Source organism: Chelonia mydas, chromosome 5 (assembly GCF_015237465.2).
Source record: "Chelonia mydas isolate rCheMyd1 chromosome 5, rCheMyd1.pri.v2, whole genome shotgun sequence".
Taxonomy (NCBI): domain Eukaryota; kingdom Metazoa; phylum Chordata; order Testudines; family Cheloniidae; genus Chelonia; species Chelonia mydas.
In genome coordinates, this window is record NC_051245.2 from 27,080,652 (window position 1) to 27,100,536 (window position 19,885).

The 19,885-nt window shown below is 42.7% G+C and overlaps 1 protein-coding gene across 5 annotated transcripts in view; it reads right to left on the reverse strand.

Moving 5' to 3' along the window:
• RICTOR (RPTOR independent companion of MTOR complex 2) overlaps positions 1-19,885 on the reverse strand; it is a 183,309-nt gene that overhangs the window by 139,461 nt on the left and 23,963 nt on the right. For 2 of the 5 annotated variants that reach the window (XM_043547431.1, XM_037902702.2), the window contains exon 3: positions 5,183-5,280. The exons of 1 other annotated variant lie outside the window; for it this stretch is intronic. In XM_043547431.1, coding sequence (XP_043403366.1) covers positions 5,183-5,218 — 36 coding nt within the window. In that variant the 5' untranslated portion in view covers positions 5,219-5,280. Of the gene's footprint in view, positions 1-5,182; positions 5,281-14,591; positions 14,683-15,166; positions 15,288-19,885 lie in introns of those variants that run through there. 2 more of the 5 variants (XM_037902704.2, XM_037902703.2) reach the window with 2 other exon arrangements.

The following is a 19,885-nucleotide window of genomic DNA, read 5'->3' on the forward strand; positions in this document are numbered from 1 at the left end:
ACCCTGCACTTATCCTTATTGAACCTCATCAGATTTCTTTTGGCCCAATCCTCCAATTTGTCTAGGTCCTTCTGTATCCTATCCCTCCCCTCCAGCGTATCTACCACTCCTCCCAGTTTAGTATCATCCGCAAATTTGCTCAGAGTGCAATCCACACCATCCTCCAGATCATTTATGAAGATATTGAACAAAACGGGCCCCAGGACCGACCCCTGGGGCACTCCACTTGACACCGGCTGCCAACTAGACATGGAGCCATTGATCACTACCCGTTGTGCCCGACAATCTAGCCAGCTTTCTACCCACCTTATAGTGCATTCATCCAGCCCATACGTCCTTAACTTGCTGACAAGAATGCTGTGGGAGACCGTGTCAAAAGCTTTGCTAAAGTCAAGAAACAATACATCCACTGCTTTCCCTTCATCCACAGAACCAGTAATCTCATCATAAAAGGCGATTAGATTAGTCAGGCATGACCTTCCCTTGGTGAATCCATGCTGACTGTTCCTGATCACTTTCCTCTCCTCTAAGTGCTTCAGGATTGATTCTTTGAGGACCTGCTCCATGATTTTTCCAGGGACTGAGGTGAGGCTGACTGGCCTGTAGTTCCCAGGATCCTCCTTCTTCCCTTTTTTAAAGATGGGCACTACATTAGCCTTTTTCCAGTCATCCGGGACTTCCCCCGTTCGCCACGAGTTTTCAAAGATAATGGCCAAGGGCTCTGCAATCACAGCCGCCAATTCCTTCAGCACTCTCGGATGCAATTCGTCCGGCCCCATGGACTTGTGCACGTCCAGCTTTTCTAAATAGTCCCTAACCACCTCTATCTCTACAGAGGGCTGGCCATCTCTTCCCCATTTTGTGATGCCCAGCACAGCAGTCTGGGAGCTGACCTTGTTAGTGAAAACAGAGGCAAAAAAAGCATTGAGTACATTAGCTTTTTCCACATCCTCTGTCACTAGGTTGCCTCCCTCATTCAGTAAGGGGCCCACACTTTCCTTGGCTTTCTTCTTGTTGCCAACATACCTGAAGAAACCCTTCTTGTTACTCTTGACATCTCTTGCTAGCTGCAGCTCCAGGTACGATTTGGCCCTCCTGATATCTTTCCTACATGCCCGAGCAATATTTTTATACTCTTCCCTGGTCATATGTCCAACCTTCCACTCCTTGTAAGCTTCTTTTTTATGTTTAAGATCCGCTAGGATTTCACCATTAAGCCAAGCTGGTCGCCTGCCATATTTACTATTCTTTCGACTCATCGGGATGGTTTGTCCCTGTAACCTCAACAGGGATTCCTTGAAATACAGCCAGCTCTCCTGGACTCCCTTCCTCTTCATGTTAGTCCCCCAGGGGATCCTGGCCATCTGTTCCCTGAGGGAGTCAAAGTCTGCTTTCCTGAAGTCCAGGGTCCGTATCCTGCTGCTTATGTTTGCTATTCTTTCTGCACTTCAGGATGGTTTGTTCCTGCGCCCTCAATAAGGCTTCATTAAAATACAGACAGCTCTCTTGGATTCCATGCTCCCTCATATTAGCCTCCCAGGGTATCCTGCCCATCAGTTCCCTAAGTCTGCTTCTCTGAAGTCCAGGGTCCGTATTTTGCTACTATCCTTTCTTCCTTTGTTCAGGATCCTGAACTCGACCATTTCATGGTCACTGCTGCCTAGGCTGCCACCCACTTCTACTTCCCCTACCAATTCTTCCCTGTTTGTAAGCAGCAGGTCAAGAAGAGCACGGCCCCATGTCAGTTCCTCCAGCATTTGTACCAGGAAGTTGTCCCCAACGCTCTCCAAAAACTCCAATCAGGAAACCCAAATTCACAGTGCACTTCAACTGCTCTGAGCCACAAGTTGCAACAGCCACTTTTATTACACTAAAAGAGTATGGTATGAATTTGATGGCATCACAAGCTGTGTCAGAGAGAAGTCTGTTTTTATACCTCTTGGGAGTTTTTGAACCCTTCCATTCATCTACAACCCTTCTTTTTGGTGTAGAGCAGTGGTTCTCAAACTAGGGCAGCCGCTTGTTCAGGGAAAGCTCCTGGTGGGCCAGGCCAGTTTATTTACCTGCCGCGTCCGCAGGTTTGGCTGATCACGGCTTCCACTGGTTGCAGATCACCGCTCCAGGCCAATGGGGGCTGCAGATAGCGGCATGGGCCAAGGAATGTGCTGGCTGCCCTTCCTGCAGCCCCCATTGGCCTGGAGTGGTGAACCATGGCCAGTGGGAGCCACGATTGGCCAAACCTGCAGACGCAGCAGGTAAACAAACCAGCCCGGCTCGCCAGGGGCTTTCCCTGAACAAGCGGTGGCCCTAGTTTGAGAACCACTGGTGTAGAGGGAGCACTTGTGAACTTGTAATCACTGAAACTACAGATTCTTAATCCAGTAGATAAGAACTCAAAACCCTGTTTGAATGATTTTTATCTTTTTATTCACACAGTTCTTTGGTGGCACCCACTCTGCCCACAAACATCAGGATTTTCTGTGCTTGATGGTGGCTCTGCCAGAGGGTGAAAAAAAAAATCTATTTTTAGGACAGAAACGAACTTCCTGTTCTTATCAAACTCAAAAAATAAGTTTCTTTCTTGTTTATGTAGCATGTACACTTGGATAATTCTAATCTCCCAGATGTTAGAGAATAGGAAAAACCTAACCATTCTGGTTTTGAATTGAGATAATCACACTTGATTTGGGGTAATTACAATTCTTCAATCCCCACTATAGTGGGGATCAATTCACTGGACATTATAGACCACTGGCATTAAATAGCCTCCCCTAAACTGTCCCAGATTCTTCTGAAGGGAAGGAGGAAATTCTGCCCTTTTATGAGAGAAAAGTTGCAATTGTTTGTCGGATGCCACAGTAAGAGTTTTTTTTCTGAATTCTGATGAGCTGGAAGGGTGTTATTTGGCTCTTTTGTTTAGCTGACTTTGATAAATTAGTGTAAAGTATTTCAAATAAAGAGGAAGAACTTTTGATGCGTGTGTCATGATAAGGAGCTCTGGATGGGACTGCTGGTCCAGGACAGATTTCTGAAAAGGAAGTCTAGACAAAAATGGTTGAGAATTATCCAAAGGGGCAAAAATCTCACTACACACTGCAGACCTCTCCAAATTCTCTGTAAAGGCTAAGCCTGCATGAAGCGGGTGTCAAGAGGTTCAGAGCTGGCCTGGAAGAGAGAGATTTGTCAGTGGTACTGAGGATGATCAGCTCTCATTTAGGACCTTCTGTGCTTTGTACAATGGTAGATGTAACTTCACTTGTGGTATGAAGAGCTCTTCCTGTAGTGAAGGGAACTGTGAGTGAAGCTGATCTGCTTGACTGCATCGACGCAGACAGCACTGATGCATAGCTCAGGCACTCAGAGGAACACAATTCAAGTTTCAACTTCAAGGATGCACACTTTAAAGACTTCGGACTGGCTTCTGGACAGGTTTCAAGGAGTCCTTTGTTTAACCGCTCTTATGCTCAAATAAATTGGTTAGTCTCTAAGGTGCCACAAGTACTCCTTTTCTTTCTGCATGAGAATGAAGCAGATTTGACAACCTTCACAGTTGTTGGAACCAGTCGCATGAACAGGTATAAAAAACTGGCCACTTTTGGAGGGGCACTTTGTGTCCCTGCAACCAGAGGAGCTGCCTTTCCTTCCCCCACCCCCACCCCAACTCCTGTGTCCAGAGGAGCTGCCTCTCCCCGCCACGGCCCGGTGGAGTTGGCTCTCCCTCTCTCCCCCATGGCCCTGGGACTAGAGGAGTTGTCATCTCCTGCCCTGGACCAGCACTGAGGAGCTAGTTCTCCCGCTACAGGAGGTGGAGCTGGCTCTTCTCCTTTCCCACAAATGGCCCAAGGGCCAGTGGAGCTGGCTCTCCCTCCCTCCACCGCCCAGGGGCCGAGCAGTTAGCTCTACCTGCCCCAGCGGAGTTCTGTGCCCAGGCTGATTTGTGGGGAACTGTGCCCCTGCTTGCCCCCCCCTTGTGCACACCCCTGGTTTGAACTTAATAAAAATTAGTTGATGTACATGTAGTAATAGAATCCAGATCATTTTCTTAACTATGTTGGTTTTACAGTGACAGGAATAAATATTTTAGTCACTAAAGATAGCAGGTATAACTCAAATGTACATAATGCGAAATACAAAAAAAAAAAAAAAAAAAAAGTGTCATAATTCCTATTCATTTCCTTTTATCAGATTTTTTTGATATTTAACATAGAACAACTTAAGAAGTTACCTGTATCATCCTTTCCATCACAGATTTCTGAATGAAATTTCAGTCAGGTTTTTCCTTCCCCAACAACACTCGCTGAAACTGTCAGCGAGGAGACTATATTTTCAAGCCCATATAATCACCCCCTTAAAGTAGGAGTTTTGAAGTATGAGTAAGTATGGAATAAATGTAACTGGAAAGGGATTAGCTTGATCAAAAGAGACACTAAATACACTTTTAAAAACATTAGTCAATTTCCATACAAAATCAGGATCTAATATACTACCAAGGCATTTATATACCGCTCACTATTTTGGTGTTTGCGCACCAGTTACCTGGACTGAAGTGACAAAACTATAAATCATACCACCGTGAATCAACAGTAAATATAAGTAGGAAAAAAAACGGCCTATTACTAACCCTCTCTGTTCTAGTCTACCCAAATTCTGCTTTTGAAATATTTCTTGCCTCCTGTTAAGACCAAGCCACAACTCTTCTCTCTGAACTGCTCTACTGGCTATCCATTGCTCTGTGTATTTCTGCCTTACATTAAAAGGTACATTTCTACTTATAACTGAATTAGTCTCCTTTCACTTTCCCCAGATCTCTGGAAATGCTCCCTCTATGTCCTCTCCCCCCCCCCCCCCCAAACATCTCTATTCCTTTTTCCGTGCAACTCCATTCCCCTCTCAAACCTATTCCAGCTTTGCGCACGTCATTCAAATTTCTACCAAAACTCACTTCTGTCACAAAACCCATGAGTGAATTAAACAAACAAAAATTCAGCCACCAAGAGGTAAGTGAACTAATGCATGATCTTGTTTGTTCTCTCCCGCCATGGTGTCACATCTAAATTCTGAATCATAAATTCTTCGCAGCAGGGACTACTGTGAGGCTCCTAACAAACATCTGGCATAGTAAAAATAAAATAATCATTAAAAGAAATGACCACTAAACAAGCTGTACCAGTTAAGTTCTTACCTTAGTAAAATTATTCAAGTGGCCTAGTTTTCTCATATTTGAAACACCTTGTAATTTGGCCACATTTTGGAGAATCTCCCTCAAGTTATCATAGGGTTCTGCAAAAGAAACAGATTATTGGTAGATATGATTCAGAAAAACAAGCATTCACCACATATTTTCCCAAACATAATAGGTACCCTGTTTATTTTTCCTGCTTTTGGTTAAGGATCTAGCCTGTTTTTCTTCAAAGAGTTCCGATTTGGCTTACACCTAGAACCGCAATATGCGTATTTGCGTTCCCAGAGTAAGTGGCACAAGCTCAAGAAGTGAACACACACCTATTTCAAAGGAAAATTTTAGCAATATCCTGTTATTAAACAAACTTCAGCAATTTGTAAATCTAGATATTTATATATTCTCCAACACTACAATACCTGAGCACATCAGAAATCTCAATGAATTTATCCTCAGCATCTCTGAGAGGGAAGTATTACTTGCTTTTTACAGACTGTGAATTAAAGCACAACGAATGAGCAATTTGTTCAGCGTCACTCAGGAATTTTGTGGTCAAATTAGGAAGTGACCCTGATCTCCCAAATACTAGTGCAGTGCCTTAGCCAGAGGCTATTCTTCCATGATACCAAATTGTAGGCATGCATTGTTTAACAGAAGCTGTGCAACATTCAATAAAATATTCACCTTCTTAACTTTTCTGATATTAATACCTTATATTTCCCAACCAACCACTATCCCAGGCCATACCACGGCCAGAGAGGGACCCGCTAGGAAGCAGCAGCAAGAAGGAGTTTGCCTGGAGGTGGATCTATTGTAATCAAGACTCAGGGAACTGCTTTTCTAAAGCAGCCAGGACCGGCTACAACTGAGAACATGAGACATTAGCCCTTTCAAGTAATCCTATCACAGACTGGAAAAGCATTATTAGTGAAATATGTAATGCATTTTCTACTGTCTTAGTGAAACTTGCAGCTGGAAAAAAAGGACAGCAAGCACCTTCTGACCAGCCAGCTCTGTGCAAAGCAGTTTGAAAATGACTGCTCTAATCACAGAGAGCGCTATCCCCCATAACTCCATAAACACATTACTGGTCTCTGTTGTTCAAAAAGATTTACTGCAGATCACAAAATCTGAATAAATGGACAAGTCTCTACTCAAGACATATCCTGAACTGATGTAGAAGAACAGGGCAAGAGCCTGCCCTACCACTAGGAGATGCAACCTTTACTCCAACAAAATTTACTCCAACAGTCTAACTTCCACCTGAACAGTCAGTAAGCACCATCAATTAGGTAACTGGTCAAACACATAGACGATAGCTTGGGGAGAGAGTGTATGGTAGAATGTTATGCATCAGGGTTAAACCAAATAAAACCCACTAAACAAACTGAGGTCGATATAAAACATTCTACACATATATTTGGATACCACATCAAAAGCATTTACTTTTGAGAGGATCATACAATTTAAAGATGGAAGAGATTCTACTGGCAGGTCCATCATGATCCAAGTTCAGGATTATTCTGTATAGTTTATTTTTCTAGCATTTTATGCAGTTTTAGATGTTTCAAGCTGTCAAAGCCATAATAAAGGAAAATTAAAGAGAATGATGCTAGGGTATAGTTATGGTACTGCTTTCAGTTTAGGTCATAACCCCTCATTTCAGGGCTTATAACCGAAGGGGAAAACTACGTCCCTATTATTTGTCTTCTCTGAAAATATAATTTAACTGACTCCTATTCTTTTTGGTTTTGCTTTTAGCATGGCATAGGTGGGAATTTCCCTAGCTCACAAAAGCTTTTGGACCAGTAACACACAGCTGCCAATACCACCGAGCCTTCTAAAATGTTCATCTTCAGTTCTCTGATAAACAGGGAGCAAAGAACGCCGTAAATTATCAGACTTAAGCCGATAAAGTTTAAACTTTGAGAGGAAGGAAGGTGGACAAATAGGAATTTAGTTATATCTTCACAGAGGCTGAATTATAGGCAAGTACGTTTCTCTAATGATACAGTCATTCTTATTCATACAGAGTACAAAGCTTGAAAGAAATCTTGCTAAACTAATTTTCTAGCTTACCGAGGGGCCAGAAAGCATCCCAAGCTTTTCATGCAACTCAGAATCCTGGATACTTTCCAAAACCCCTACCATCAAACAGGAAAAAAAAAAAAAAAAAAAAAAAAACACCCACACACACACACACCAATCCCCCAGTAAGATCTCACTGCAGCACAATCTTGCTGTCCTGGAGAAGGGACTCCAGTATACAAGCTACAATATAAGCAGGAAATTGAGAGGACAAGTGGTCTTTTCTATTACTAAACTACAAAGATGAGTAAAACAATTTGGTCCATTATGATCTGTTCATACCAGCAATATACAATTGCAGAAGGACCAGGCTGATAAAGAATTACAGAATGCCACCTCAGAATACACTTGTTCAGGAGAGAAGTATGAAGTAGTCAGCATGTAGATCAAACATCATCAACTCAAACCTTAGTTCCAATCAATACTCACAGGGAACGGATTCCAACTAGGTAAAAGAGGTATGGCTCATTTTCATATCATTACCAGAAATAAACTTGAACAAAAGGGTATAAGATGAGAGAAATACCAGTGGGAAGGGTGGGGTAAAACAACACAGAGTGAACACAGTTTATGGAAAGTAATCTGGCTCAGCCTGACTACAGCCATTCTTTTCCTACCTGCAACTGAGATATATATCCTCACCCTAACCAGACCTGAGGTTCTGCAGCTAACTGGATTCCCCTTGAATCAAAGATCCAAGATTCAGTGCAGAACTTTCTCCTTGACATCCCTGTAAATTCTTATATCATGGCAGCAGGGGGAAGTCCAGAACTGGTGTGTGTATATTTGCAGAATAATGGATTGAAATTTCCTATAAATAGTAGGAAAAGGTAGGAAGATATGATTGGCAGTGTTGCCAACTCTCACGATTTTATCATGAGTCTCACAATGTTTAGTTTTCCTGAAACACTAGCTCCTAGAATCAATCTTTCATTTAAAAAAGTTTTTTAGCCCTCCTGGTTATGGAGAAAAGCTTGAAAATATGACAATCATAGACTTTAAGGTCAGAAGGGACCATTACAATCATCTAGTCAGACCTCCTGCACAACGCAGGCCACAGAATCTCACCCACCCACTCCTGTAACAAAACCCTGACCTATGTCTGAGCTATTGAAGTCCTCAAATTGTGGTTTAAAGACTTCAAGGTGCAGAGAATCCTCCAGCACATATGCTAAAAATGCAAAATCAGAAAGCAAGAAGAATCCATATTTTACAATATTCTCATGACATTAAAGCACTGGAGGATGGAGATACATTATGATTCAGGTGGGGTAAATGCGGTGAGTCAGAGATTCTATTCCCTAGCGTGTTCAAGATAACACCAAAGAGCTCTACTTCATAAAGCAGCCAGTGAAGGGATGGACCACAAGCTGTAATCATCACACTAGCACCAGTGACACCACCTTCCCCTAGCAGATTTGGCAGCATTATTTTTACATGTGGTCAGACAATGTTCCAACCACTGTTCCTGTTAAGCATATACTGGCAGAACAAACAGGAAGCATGGTAGATTTCCACAAAAATGTCAATGACTTTATAAATGAGTTAATTGATTAATGTGTAATTTCACACACATCCCTTCCAAGATGCTTGATCAGTAGTTAATACAATAACCAGTGCATGTATTGTGAGTATATTTACAGTAGAAACAGCAGGCTGAAGCACCAGCCAATATCACTTCTATCAGAGGATCCTACAAAACTAATCTAAAGCAGAACTACCCAAACTTCCCCTTCTACACTGGAGTCTCATAACAGCCCCGCTGCTAACCCACTCCCATCTACTGCAGAAAGTGACTCACCCAAGAGGAGCACAGTGGTGGCAGCATTTAGTTGGCTCCACCCCCGGAGGTGCCCAGGGCAGAGTGGCATGGAATGGACAAGGCGTCCTTGCCTTCCCCCCCTCTTGCCAGAGCCTCTCACTCCCACAGACTCAGGACAGTTTAAAAATACCCAGGGCTGTTGACCAGTGGGCATCCAGGACTGGGCAGCAGCAGGAAGAGCACTCAAGGAGTCCCCAGAAATCACGGAGGGGAGAGCAGCAGGCGGCTGCTGCCTGGGGAGGGCTGGAAGGGGCCATGCTCTCCCCATCTCCTTTACCAGAGGTAAAAGAGAGGTCCTGTCCTGCCTTGGACTGGACACTTGGCTGGCCGGAGCCCTGTGGAAACCTCACTCCCTGACCCCTGATAACCTCACTGCACCCTGCCCAGGGGCGAAAATGCCTCACAGTTTGAAAACAAATGGTCTAAAGTGCTAAAAGTGAGCTCAAACAGAAACTTCCCTAAAGTCTTCTCTCAAGTAACTAAAACTAAAGGTCAGGAACTCCTTTCACCTCAAACATTGCATTTAGAGACATAAAGTGGGTGAGGGCATATCTTTTATTGGACCACCTTGTCTCTCTAATATCCTGGGACTAATTTACAACTACAATGCATGCAAAAGTTCATTTAACAACTCCGACTAAAAATTATATAAATTTTTTTTCTTCCTCTCACTTTAAGAGGACCACAGAATTAACAAACAACCCCAGACAACCACTGTGTTATACCTGAATCACATGAAGATTACACAAAGTATTTGGGTGCAATGGAGTTGTTTGCAAACAAGCCTCTGAGAACAGCCTTCCAAACTCGATGCTGTCCACAGGAATTAAGCAGAGCATAAGGAATAATTTGACTAGAAACATTCAATGGAATTGAATCAATCACTGGTCAGAGTTAAGTAGATAAACGTAAATTATTTTTTGAAAGTGAAAGTTCTTTACAAGTACTCATAGCTTATCAAGGTGTTCATTTAAGTTTGGAAGATCGTCACATATCAGGCTCATTAAGAAGTCAATAAACAATGCAATCTGAGGCACTGCATGTGAATGAAGGCATAACCTTCACTATCAGTTTATTGAGGTAATGTCTGGAGGGAAAACTATTCACAATGACAATAAGCACTCTGAATTCACACCCACATGCATGTGAAGTCCAGAATTCAGAAACTACTCCAAAAATTTCAGTTCCTTCACTCAAGTAGGCAATGCATCTCACTTCTAAGATTTATAGGCATTGTTCTCAAAGACACACCATGCTGCCCTTTTCATAGATGTGAACAGATTAAGGATTATTTGTTCTTTGTCCCCAATCAAGGATCAGAATCCAATTGTGATAGATACTGTACACACAATTAAAAGAATCTCTGAAGACTTTACACTGAGTACATGATTCCCAGACATAAAAGATGGAGTTTAGCTGAGAGCATGTATCAGTAATTTAAGAGTAAAAAAACATATTAAAGGGATGCAATTACCACCAAAAAAAAAAAAAAAAAAAAAAAAAAACCAACACACCACACAGCATAACTCTACATTTCCTGGGTTTAAGATTACACTTAAAAGAAATCCAAATATGTTAAAAATACACAGTTAATGACCGAAACACACTTAACTCTGCCCTGCAGTGACAATGACTGCACCACAAGTAAGGTGCGGCAGAGTTTGTCTGGGGCTCTGGTTTATGGTGGGGGCGGGGGGGGGGGGGGGGGGGGGGGGGGGGGGAGCGAGAATGAGGTCAAAAACTGTTGTAAAGAAGATGCTCGGTGGACAGCTTTGCAGCAATGACTCCCCCCTCCCAGGGCATAAAGGTATGAAACTTGGGTGGGGCAAGTGTGTCTGTTCCACGCAGCGAGGAAGCTAGTGCCCACCCTCCCTCCCGCCCCTAGTGGAGGCAAATGGCAGGCTGGGTTAGGACCTGCTGTGAGTACTACACTAGTCGCTCCTTTTAAAGGGGGGTTGGGAAGGAATTTTTCCCACACCGCCTGAATTTGACTTCGGCAGAGTGAGGTTTTTTCACTTTCTCCACAGTGGGTGTGAGAGGACCTTTTCTGGTGAGAAGAAAAGGTGGTAGGCCATATGTCACAATTTAGGGCTTGGCTACACTTGTGAGTTAGAGCGCATTAAAGCAGCCCTGGGCACCCTAGCTCACTACCCATCCACACTGGCAAGGCACATAGAGCGCTCTCACTCCACGGCTAGAGCGCTCCTGGTACTCCACCACGGCGAGAAGATTTACACTTGGTGCGCCTTGGCTGAAATTTCCAGGCGTCAGCGTGAACGAGGTGTTGCATTACTACCTTCTGATCAGCCTCTGGAAACGTCCCATAATGCCCTTAAATTAAGTGGCCACTCTTGTCATTGTTTTGGAATCACTGCAGGAATGCAGATATGCCCTTTGAAAGCTCTGTTTCCGACAGCTGGCATGCTTATCTGCTCCGAGACAAAACAAATCATTACTGTGGAATGGTGTGGGGGGGAAGGGTGCGGCGGGGGGGAGGGGGGGGGGGGTCTGCTGCTGTCTGAACTTACAAGACAGCATGCTGACATGCTCTCCTCCCCCCCACATATACACAACACACTCCCTGTCACACTCCACCCCATTTGAAAAGCACGTTGCAGCCACCTGCATGCTGGGATAGCTACCACTATGCACTGCTCTCTGTGGCCGTTGCAAGAGCTGCCAGTGCAAGTACTCCATAGGGAAGGCAGCCAGTGACCAGATAAATGGCCTGTTAAAGGACTTAAAAGGAGGTAATGGATAAAGGAACAGAACGGGGGAGGGGACTGTGGACTTCTCTGATTGGTATGGCAGGGAACCAACCTCCCCTCATTCTCATAGCCCACCTTAACCCTCTTATGAGGGTGGTGGATGGTAAGGTCCAAGCCAAAGATTAGCTGGGGGACCTGGATAGAAACAAAGGGGGGCTGGTGGAAATCCCGGAGAATTGATTTGAATAATCATGGATTTGCCTGCACTGTACACTCCATCTGCCAGGTAGTCCCAGACATCTATATAATAAAGTTGCAGCCTGATTAAGATCCATAACAAGTGTCTCATGTCCTTCTTGCATTGTACCCAGACAATGAAATACCTATAGGATTAGGATTAAGGCATTTTAATGTTTGTGGTCCCTGACTAGCCTAAACCGATTTTTAAATACTGGATTTTTTTTTTCCATATACTCCCCCCTCACGCAGATGTGATGGAGCAGTAAAAAGCTCTCAAAGCTCACTGGTGAATCTGGATTTTAAATTGCAGTTAATATATTAGTTTAGAAAGCAGTACTATTAAAATGAGCATTATGTGAAATGGAGGTACTTCTATTAGATAATTGGGACAAAGAAAAAGATTTAACAGGTGAATCAATTTAAATCATGAAGTGGAAAGCCTCAATTTAAATAAGCTTTTCCATTTGTACTTCAGATATTTTCTAAAAAAGGCACACTCATTGATGGATATAACCATTAAATCATGTTGATTTACAATTAAGTAGAATCTTTATACTAGATTTGGTACATCTTTTTGTGACTAGAAGGGTACACACTATCACATTTATTTAAGCAATTACATAACTTAATATTTGCAAATTCTTACTAACTGTACATTTTTAGTATTTAGAAAATGAATAATTAACTTCTCTCTCATTATTTGTGTCAAGAGCATTAGGACAGTAAATGGAATTTAATTAAAGACACAAAACTGCATATAAAATGTATTTATTAAACAAAATAACCGTAAGCGTTTTGGATACATAACCATCTTTTATCAAAATATGTTTCACAATTACAACTAAATGATTTATTAAACAGAGAGATTAATTGTACTCATTGAATTAAACTGATTATTTCAGGGCAGCCTGGGAAACTTTTCAAATACATCTAAGTAAAAGGAATGGGAATGTAAGTTCCTACTTGCCCAAGTCTCTTGAAAATGAGCAGTCTCCTAAATTACTTAGGCTGTCCTTCAGACTTTTAAAAATAGTAGATTTCATCCCCTTCTCCCTCCTTGTTTTTATTCATAGACTGGATGAGGGAAAAAAAAAAAAAACAAGTTTTCCAGCTTTTTCAACTCCCAATAGATTTTCCAACTTAGAATATTTTTTCATTTGAACTAATTCAATCTGTGCTGCTGAAGAGACTACTGCTGTCTAAAGCTGGTTTAGCACTTCAATAAACTCTGCGCAGGTGCTTAGCTAATGACGTCTACCAGTCCAATGGTGTAACTTTTTTTAAAAACATTAGCAAAACCTGTGCTGCTTAAATAGTTCACCACCAGCCCTGAAATTTATTACAATTGGCATGACTGATGGGCATCTAATTGTCACCAATGCCATAGCTGCATCATCTTGTCTAGGAGTTAGGCATCTACCCTAGTACTCTGGGTTGAAAATATTGGCAAGAAAAGGAGGAGTAAGTGCTTGATCCATCTGCTTCTTTACAGCCTGCAACAGAACTTTGTTGTTGGGTTTTTTCTTCCTTCAGTGTCTCTTGAAGTTTTTTCAAAACTGCAACAGAATCAACAATACAACAGCAATCTTTCTGCAATTTATCCAAGGCTATGAAAATATGTTTCAGTATAGTCAGGATATCTTCCACATTTCTCTTTAGTCTGATGTTGACTACTGTGGTGTGATAGTTCCATCTGTGTTGTCATGATTTTCTTCACAAATTGTCATCAGAATAGGCCAGTTTCTTAATAAATAGCTCAAAAGTCAATCACTGAATTCCACTGTACATCTTGGGGGAGAATTAATTTGGATCTTCCGGCTCTCTTCAGTGAAGCTGAAGCAAAGTGATTGTTACCAAAGTATTCTGCAATTTCAACATTTTCAGTTTTTCTGGAGTTGTACTTAAGTTTTTGGCTAAAAGATGTACCAAACAAGCTCCGCATCCATATATTATAAAAATTGCAGGTTCCCTTCATTATCTTCTTCTAGATTTCTTCTCATACATTTACAACGTTGTCAGGACAAAACTATGCACTTGACACTTTTTTTTGTTCACAGTTTGTTACAGCTTTTACTGCTACTTCTTTTAAGTATTATATTAGGAAATGCTCACACAGCATATCAATTGTTTCTGTAAAATAGACAACCCCATCTTCTCTTATCACACAATCACCTACGATTGGATTGTTGTGTACACACTGCTCCACCCATCAAGACTCAGATTAATGAGTATCCTGTCAATGTTTTTTTCACACTGTTCAATTTCCCTCTCCTACACTGCATCAACCAACCTTCAAGTGACGTCTGCTCTTTCGGGTGGCGCATAGCCTGGTCGTAATGATTGAACCATGTCAATGAAATGTTTCTTCTGAAGATGATGAAAAGGAGAATTTGTTGCATTAATGAACCAAGCAATCTTTTCATCTATGGAGTCTTGATGGAATTTTCTGGTCCCGATTACAAACTCATCCGTGGTTATACTGGATGGCGAAGTCTTTTTTCTTGGCGGGGGGGAGGGGGGGATACAGGTAGTTTACCTTCTGATGTGTGCTTACTTGCAACGCTGCTGGTGGTACCAGTAGATGACTTCAGCAGTAGACATGGCAGATGATGGGCATTCATAACCTCTTATGTCTAAGATGGACCCTGAAACAAAAATGGTAAAAAATAATGAAAGATTCCCCCTACTGTAGATGTTTGTACCACTGTTTAAATGATAGAATTTAATCTAAAAGTATTATAGGGAAATAGATAAATAGATAATCCTTATGATTTAAGTCTATTTAAACCCTTATCTCTAACAACATCCCAAACAGTTTGAAAGAACATTTAAAATGTTAATATTCATGAACTGCCTAATAAATACTTTTACTTTTAAATAGGAAAGCTTCACCTAGGATATTTGATTATATTGAGCAATAAAAAAAATCTGAAAAAGTACAGCCGTAAGAGCAAAAATAGTAATTGATAAGTCCTCCACAAACATACCAATTATAATTTGAAAATAAACATTCTGAAATTCATAAGTAATCCACCCAAAACACAAATTTATGACAATAATCTAAGCTATCTTTTATCGTAGTAAAACACGGTAGGCAGTCGATAATAATGCAAAAATAATTTTACTAACCAGTTGACCCAGACTGTTCAGAGATGCACTTCATCTTCAAAGTCATTGCCTTCTGAAGAGCATTTTTCATAATGTTGTTTCATTCTGACAGCCAAGTCTTGCATCTCTTTGTTGCACTGTTTACATTTGGCATATGTTCCTTTTTACTTAGAGGTACAGGTATTTTCTTGAAAATATTCCCTACAGAATCTTTTTAGGACCTGCGGGCATGACAGGCTTTTCTTTCCTCCCAGTCTCCAGATGTTCAAATCAACACTAGAGGCTGCTCTCTGAAGAATGTTGTCCTTTCTTCCCATAGTCCTGATTTGACACCAGTGCTGCTCCTTTCTGGTTGCACACTCTGCTCCTTCTCCCCTTGTTACATAATTTCCCTGCCACACCCAACCATTACCCCCAGAAAAACAAAACAAAAACACTAACAATACAAGACTTCTGCTCATGTAACCCACATACCTTTTGCACGGCAGTATTTTATTTGCTTATAGGCCATTGAGATATTAATGCATGCCTGTTTGTTTGTATCTCTGTGTACTCATGCAAGGAGACAGAGACTTCAAGAAACCATCCAGAAACAAGGGCTGGTAGTTACTGGGCAGACCAGTGGTCTTCCATGAGTTGGAGAGCAAATTTTCATGGTGGGTAGAGACATAATTTGAGAACTAAGAAAATCAGAGCTCAGGTAGGGAAAAGCTATAAAATAGGGGTCTCAAAGTCCCGGCCCACAGGCCATCTGCAGCCCGAGAACCTCCCCAATGTGGTCTGCGGGGCTCCAGCAATTTTGGGGCCAGGTCTCTCCCTTGGCCCTGCCTGCTGCCCCCCAGACACTCTCCCTCCCCTGCCCTGCCCCCCCCCCCCCGGTGTGCAATTTAAAATGGCCCGGGGCCCCGCCCACCAGCAGCAGAACAGTGGAGCTGAGCGGCTTCCTGCACGCTTGCTCCAAGTGGCTGCTGGCCCCTCCCTGCGGCCATGGGGCGGGGCTGTGCGTCCACACGCTGCCCCTGCCCTGAGCACCCCTGAGGCCAATGGGAAGCTGTGGGGTCGGTGCCTGGGGACAGCAGCACGCAGAGGCCCCCGCAGCCCACCCTGCCTTGAAGACCCAGGTAAGCGATGAACCACCACCCCCCCACAACCCTCTCCCAGAGCCTTCACCCTCACCCCCTCCCACCCCCAAACTCTTTTCCAGAGCCTGCACCCCTCATCCTTTCCACACACCCCTTCCCACCCCCAAACTCCCTCCCAGAGCCTGCAATCCCACCCCCTCCTCCTGAACCCCCACCGCTGCCCCAGCCCAGAGCCTGCACCCAGCACCCAAACTCCATCCCTGAGCCTGCACCCCAGATGCCTTCCCGCACCAAAACTTCCTCCCAGAGCCCAGCTTTTTAAAATTGGGAAAGAAACTTTCTCTTTGTCTATTGTTCTCTGGCTGCAGGGACACAAAGCAGCAATGCTATAAGTAGGAATGCTGTATAAGGTTTGAACCAGGTATGAAAAAGTATCTTCCATACCTAGAAGAAATTATTTGGATAGGGAATGTTTAGACAGACACAATAAGCTTTATTTCTTATTTTGGCTTGTGGATCTCCTCTGTGCTGATGCTCTTGTTTGCTTACAAACTTTAAGCTGAACCCCCAAGAAAGCTAGTTTGGGTGCTTAATTTTTGGAATTACTCTTAAAAAAATCTAGAAAAAGCCTAAATTCCAGATTTTTTTTCCTTTTTTGTTTAATAAAATTTACCTTTAAGAATAGGGATTGGATTTTTGTGTCCCATGAGGTTTGTGCATGTTGTTGGATTAGGTGGTAGCAACAGCTAATTTCCTTTGTTCTCTTTCTCAACTCTTCCCCAGAGGGAGGGGTGAAAGGGCTTGAGGGTATCCCACAGGGAGGAATTCCCAAGTGCTCCTTCCTGGGTTCAAAGGGGGTTTTTTGCATTTGGGTGGTGGCAGCGTTTACCAAGCCAAGGTCAGAGAAAAGCTGTAACCTTGGGAGTTTAATACAAGCCTGGAGTGGCAAGTTTTAATTTTTAGAATCCTTGTGAGCCCCCACCTTCTGTACTCAAAGTGACAGAGTGGGGATTCAGCCTTGACATGAGCATCCAAGTAAGGCCCAGGGACGATTGTAGATGTCCCAGCAACAGAGGGTGGTGGAAACAGTACTATCTCAACACCTCCCTTGCAGGCCTCCCCTGCTGTCATCTTTTACAGCTAACTCTGACTAGCAGGCTTAAGTCTTCCTGTCAATAGGTATCCAAGTAAAGTTTTCCAAATCTTGGGTCTACTGTATAAATAAATATACATTTAGAAGAGATAAATCACTCCTACATGAAACTCTGTAAATTTAAAAATAAGTTGTACAACTTACTGGGCATGGATAACTAAAATCTGTATGAAAAATATACCAACATATGCAGTAGCCCGTTTAAAATGACCATAATTGTTATCTTTGTGTCTTTTAAAATATCCAATCTCATGCCAGATTACTTTCTTCCTTTTTATTTTGTTTTAAATCTAAGTTACACGTGTATACAAGGCACCCTAAGCTAATCATTTCTTTTCCTTTAAGTGTTCTCAGATTGGACCCTTTTTTGCCAAATTCATAGGAAATCCAGAAAATTATTGGGTTTTACAGTTAAGTTATAAAGTCCCCCCCCCCCCCAAAAAAAAACAAAAACAGATTTTATAATGGAAATGGTGACACAACTTTATTATATCAACTATAGCTACAGTATTTACCTTGAACAGAAGCACAGAGAAAAGCCAGAAGACCTGTTGTTCAGGCAATCTCAGGCTGCCACATAGTTAACACTCAAGATACTTTTACATTTTGGAGAAGAGAAGGGGGAAACTGAATCAAGGCCATTCCTGAGCAGGTAAAGGACATCCCTAATGGCTGAAACAAATGCTAAACTTCAGGAATGCTGCTTTGAAAATGAAACTCTTAGTGCTGAGGGAGGATACCAGAGAATAGTTTTAAAATGAGAGAGTTTTGTGCTAAATTTAAAAAGTCAACCTGGTATCCTGCAAGCGATCACACAGATATACAGAATAAAATCAGTTACAATACAGTTTTGGAAGATAGTATGGGCCACATGTTGTATCCAGCATCTCTTATAATCTTGTTTTTACAGCATTATAGTAAACTGATATTTTCAAAGCACTCAGAATGCACTATGTATTTGAAGCAAAGCAGTAAACTCGAGAACATTCAACAAAAGATCATAATTGAAGCCACAGAAGCCGTGTGTTGAATTGAACCATCTGAAAAGGTCCTATGCTCTTAATTGTTCAGTCCCTTTAAAGTTAATTATACAAACGAAAGTAGTGATCTTCTGAAATGTCAAATATTAATTTAAACTAGGCTATAATTTATTATTATGAGTTATTACAATAAATCTCCTCCCCCTTCACCAACTCTAGTATGAAAATTCTAGCTCGTCCAACCATATCGGAAAAATGTTTAAAGCTAACTTGACAAAAATACATACTTCCCTTCAGTTAATATGAAATAGTCATTGTATCCGATCTACCAGAGAAGCCTCCTTTCAAAAATACGTAAAAGAAAAAAAATCCAACAAATATAGGCCCTTCATAGTAGATATCAATTTTTGAAAAGTATCTATTTTTCAAATGTTGACATGAAATATCAATTGATATCAAGTAATTTAATAACGTTAAATAAAACATACACGTTCTTATTGAACCGTAAAGCCAGACAAACCTAAGTTCAATTTTCTTATTAAGTTTAAGTATTTTTGTAGTTAGCAAATAAAAAAAAATAGATTGGAACCACAGGCCAACAAGTACAACTACATTAGTAAAAGGTGCTCTGCAGTTCATCAGAACAATTGTAAAATCAAACATAGGCGTGCGTATGGGGTGTGCCGGGTGTGCCCAGGCACACCCTAATGCAGGGGTGGGCAAGCTTGTCCTGCCCGGCCCGCCTGAGCTTTCGGCAGGGAGGCTCCCCCCGGACAGCGCTGCAGCAGCGTGGCTCCAGCGGGACCTGAGCTCCTGCTGCTCGGAGCCACGTGGTAAGGGGGTGGGGCTGCGAGCTCCAGTGGGCCGCTCCTGGACGCTACACACAGAGGCTCCAAGAGAGGGGGGAGGTGGGGGTAAGCAGGCTGGGGCTGGGGGGGTTGGATAAGGGGCAGGGAGTCCCGGGGACAGTGGATTGGATCGTGGGAGTTCTGGGGAGTCAGGAGGCGGGGTGGGGGGTGGATAGGGGTCAGGGCAGTCAGGGGACAGGGAGCAGGGGGAGTTGGTGGGGGCGGTCCCCGGGGTCATGGTTGGGGGAGGTTTTGGGCAGGTGGTCTGGGAACAAGGACCAGGATGGGTCAGGGATTCTGACGGGGGCAGGAAGTGGGTGGGTATTGGATAGGGGGCAGGGGCAGGCTGTTTGGGGAGGCACAGCCTTCCCTACCTGGCCCTTCATACAATTTTGGCCTTTTAATTTAATCACGATACGCTCTATATAGAAAGCCCACGTTCGCTCGCAGCATGCGCCCCCACTACTGCGGCACCGCGTTACCATTAGTCCTCCCCTCCCCTCTGACTACTATTCTAGAAAATTCTTTGACCTATATAAGCAGCCGCATCAGGCAAGCCCAGCACAGTGTCTACAGTGTTTGTAATTTTTATCGCGTGTACTCTACTGAAATAGCATAACAAGCCCATGGCTTTAAGTTTTAATTCAATCGTATGTTCAAGCTGTTCATGTGAAAGA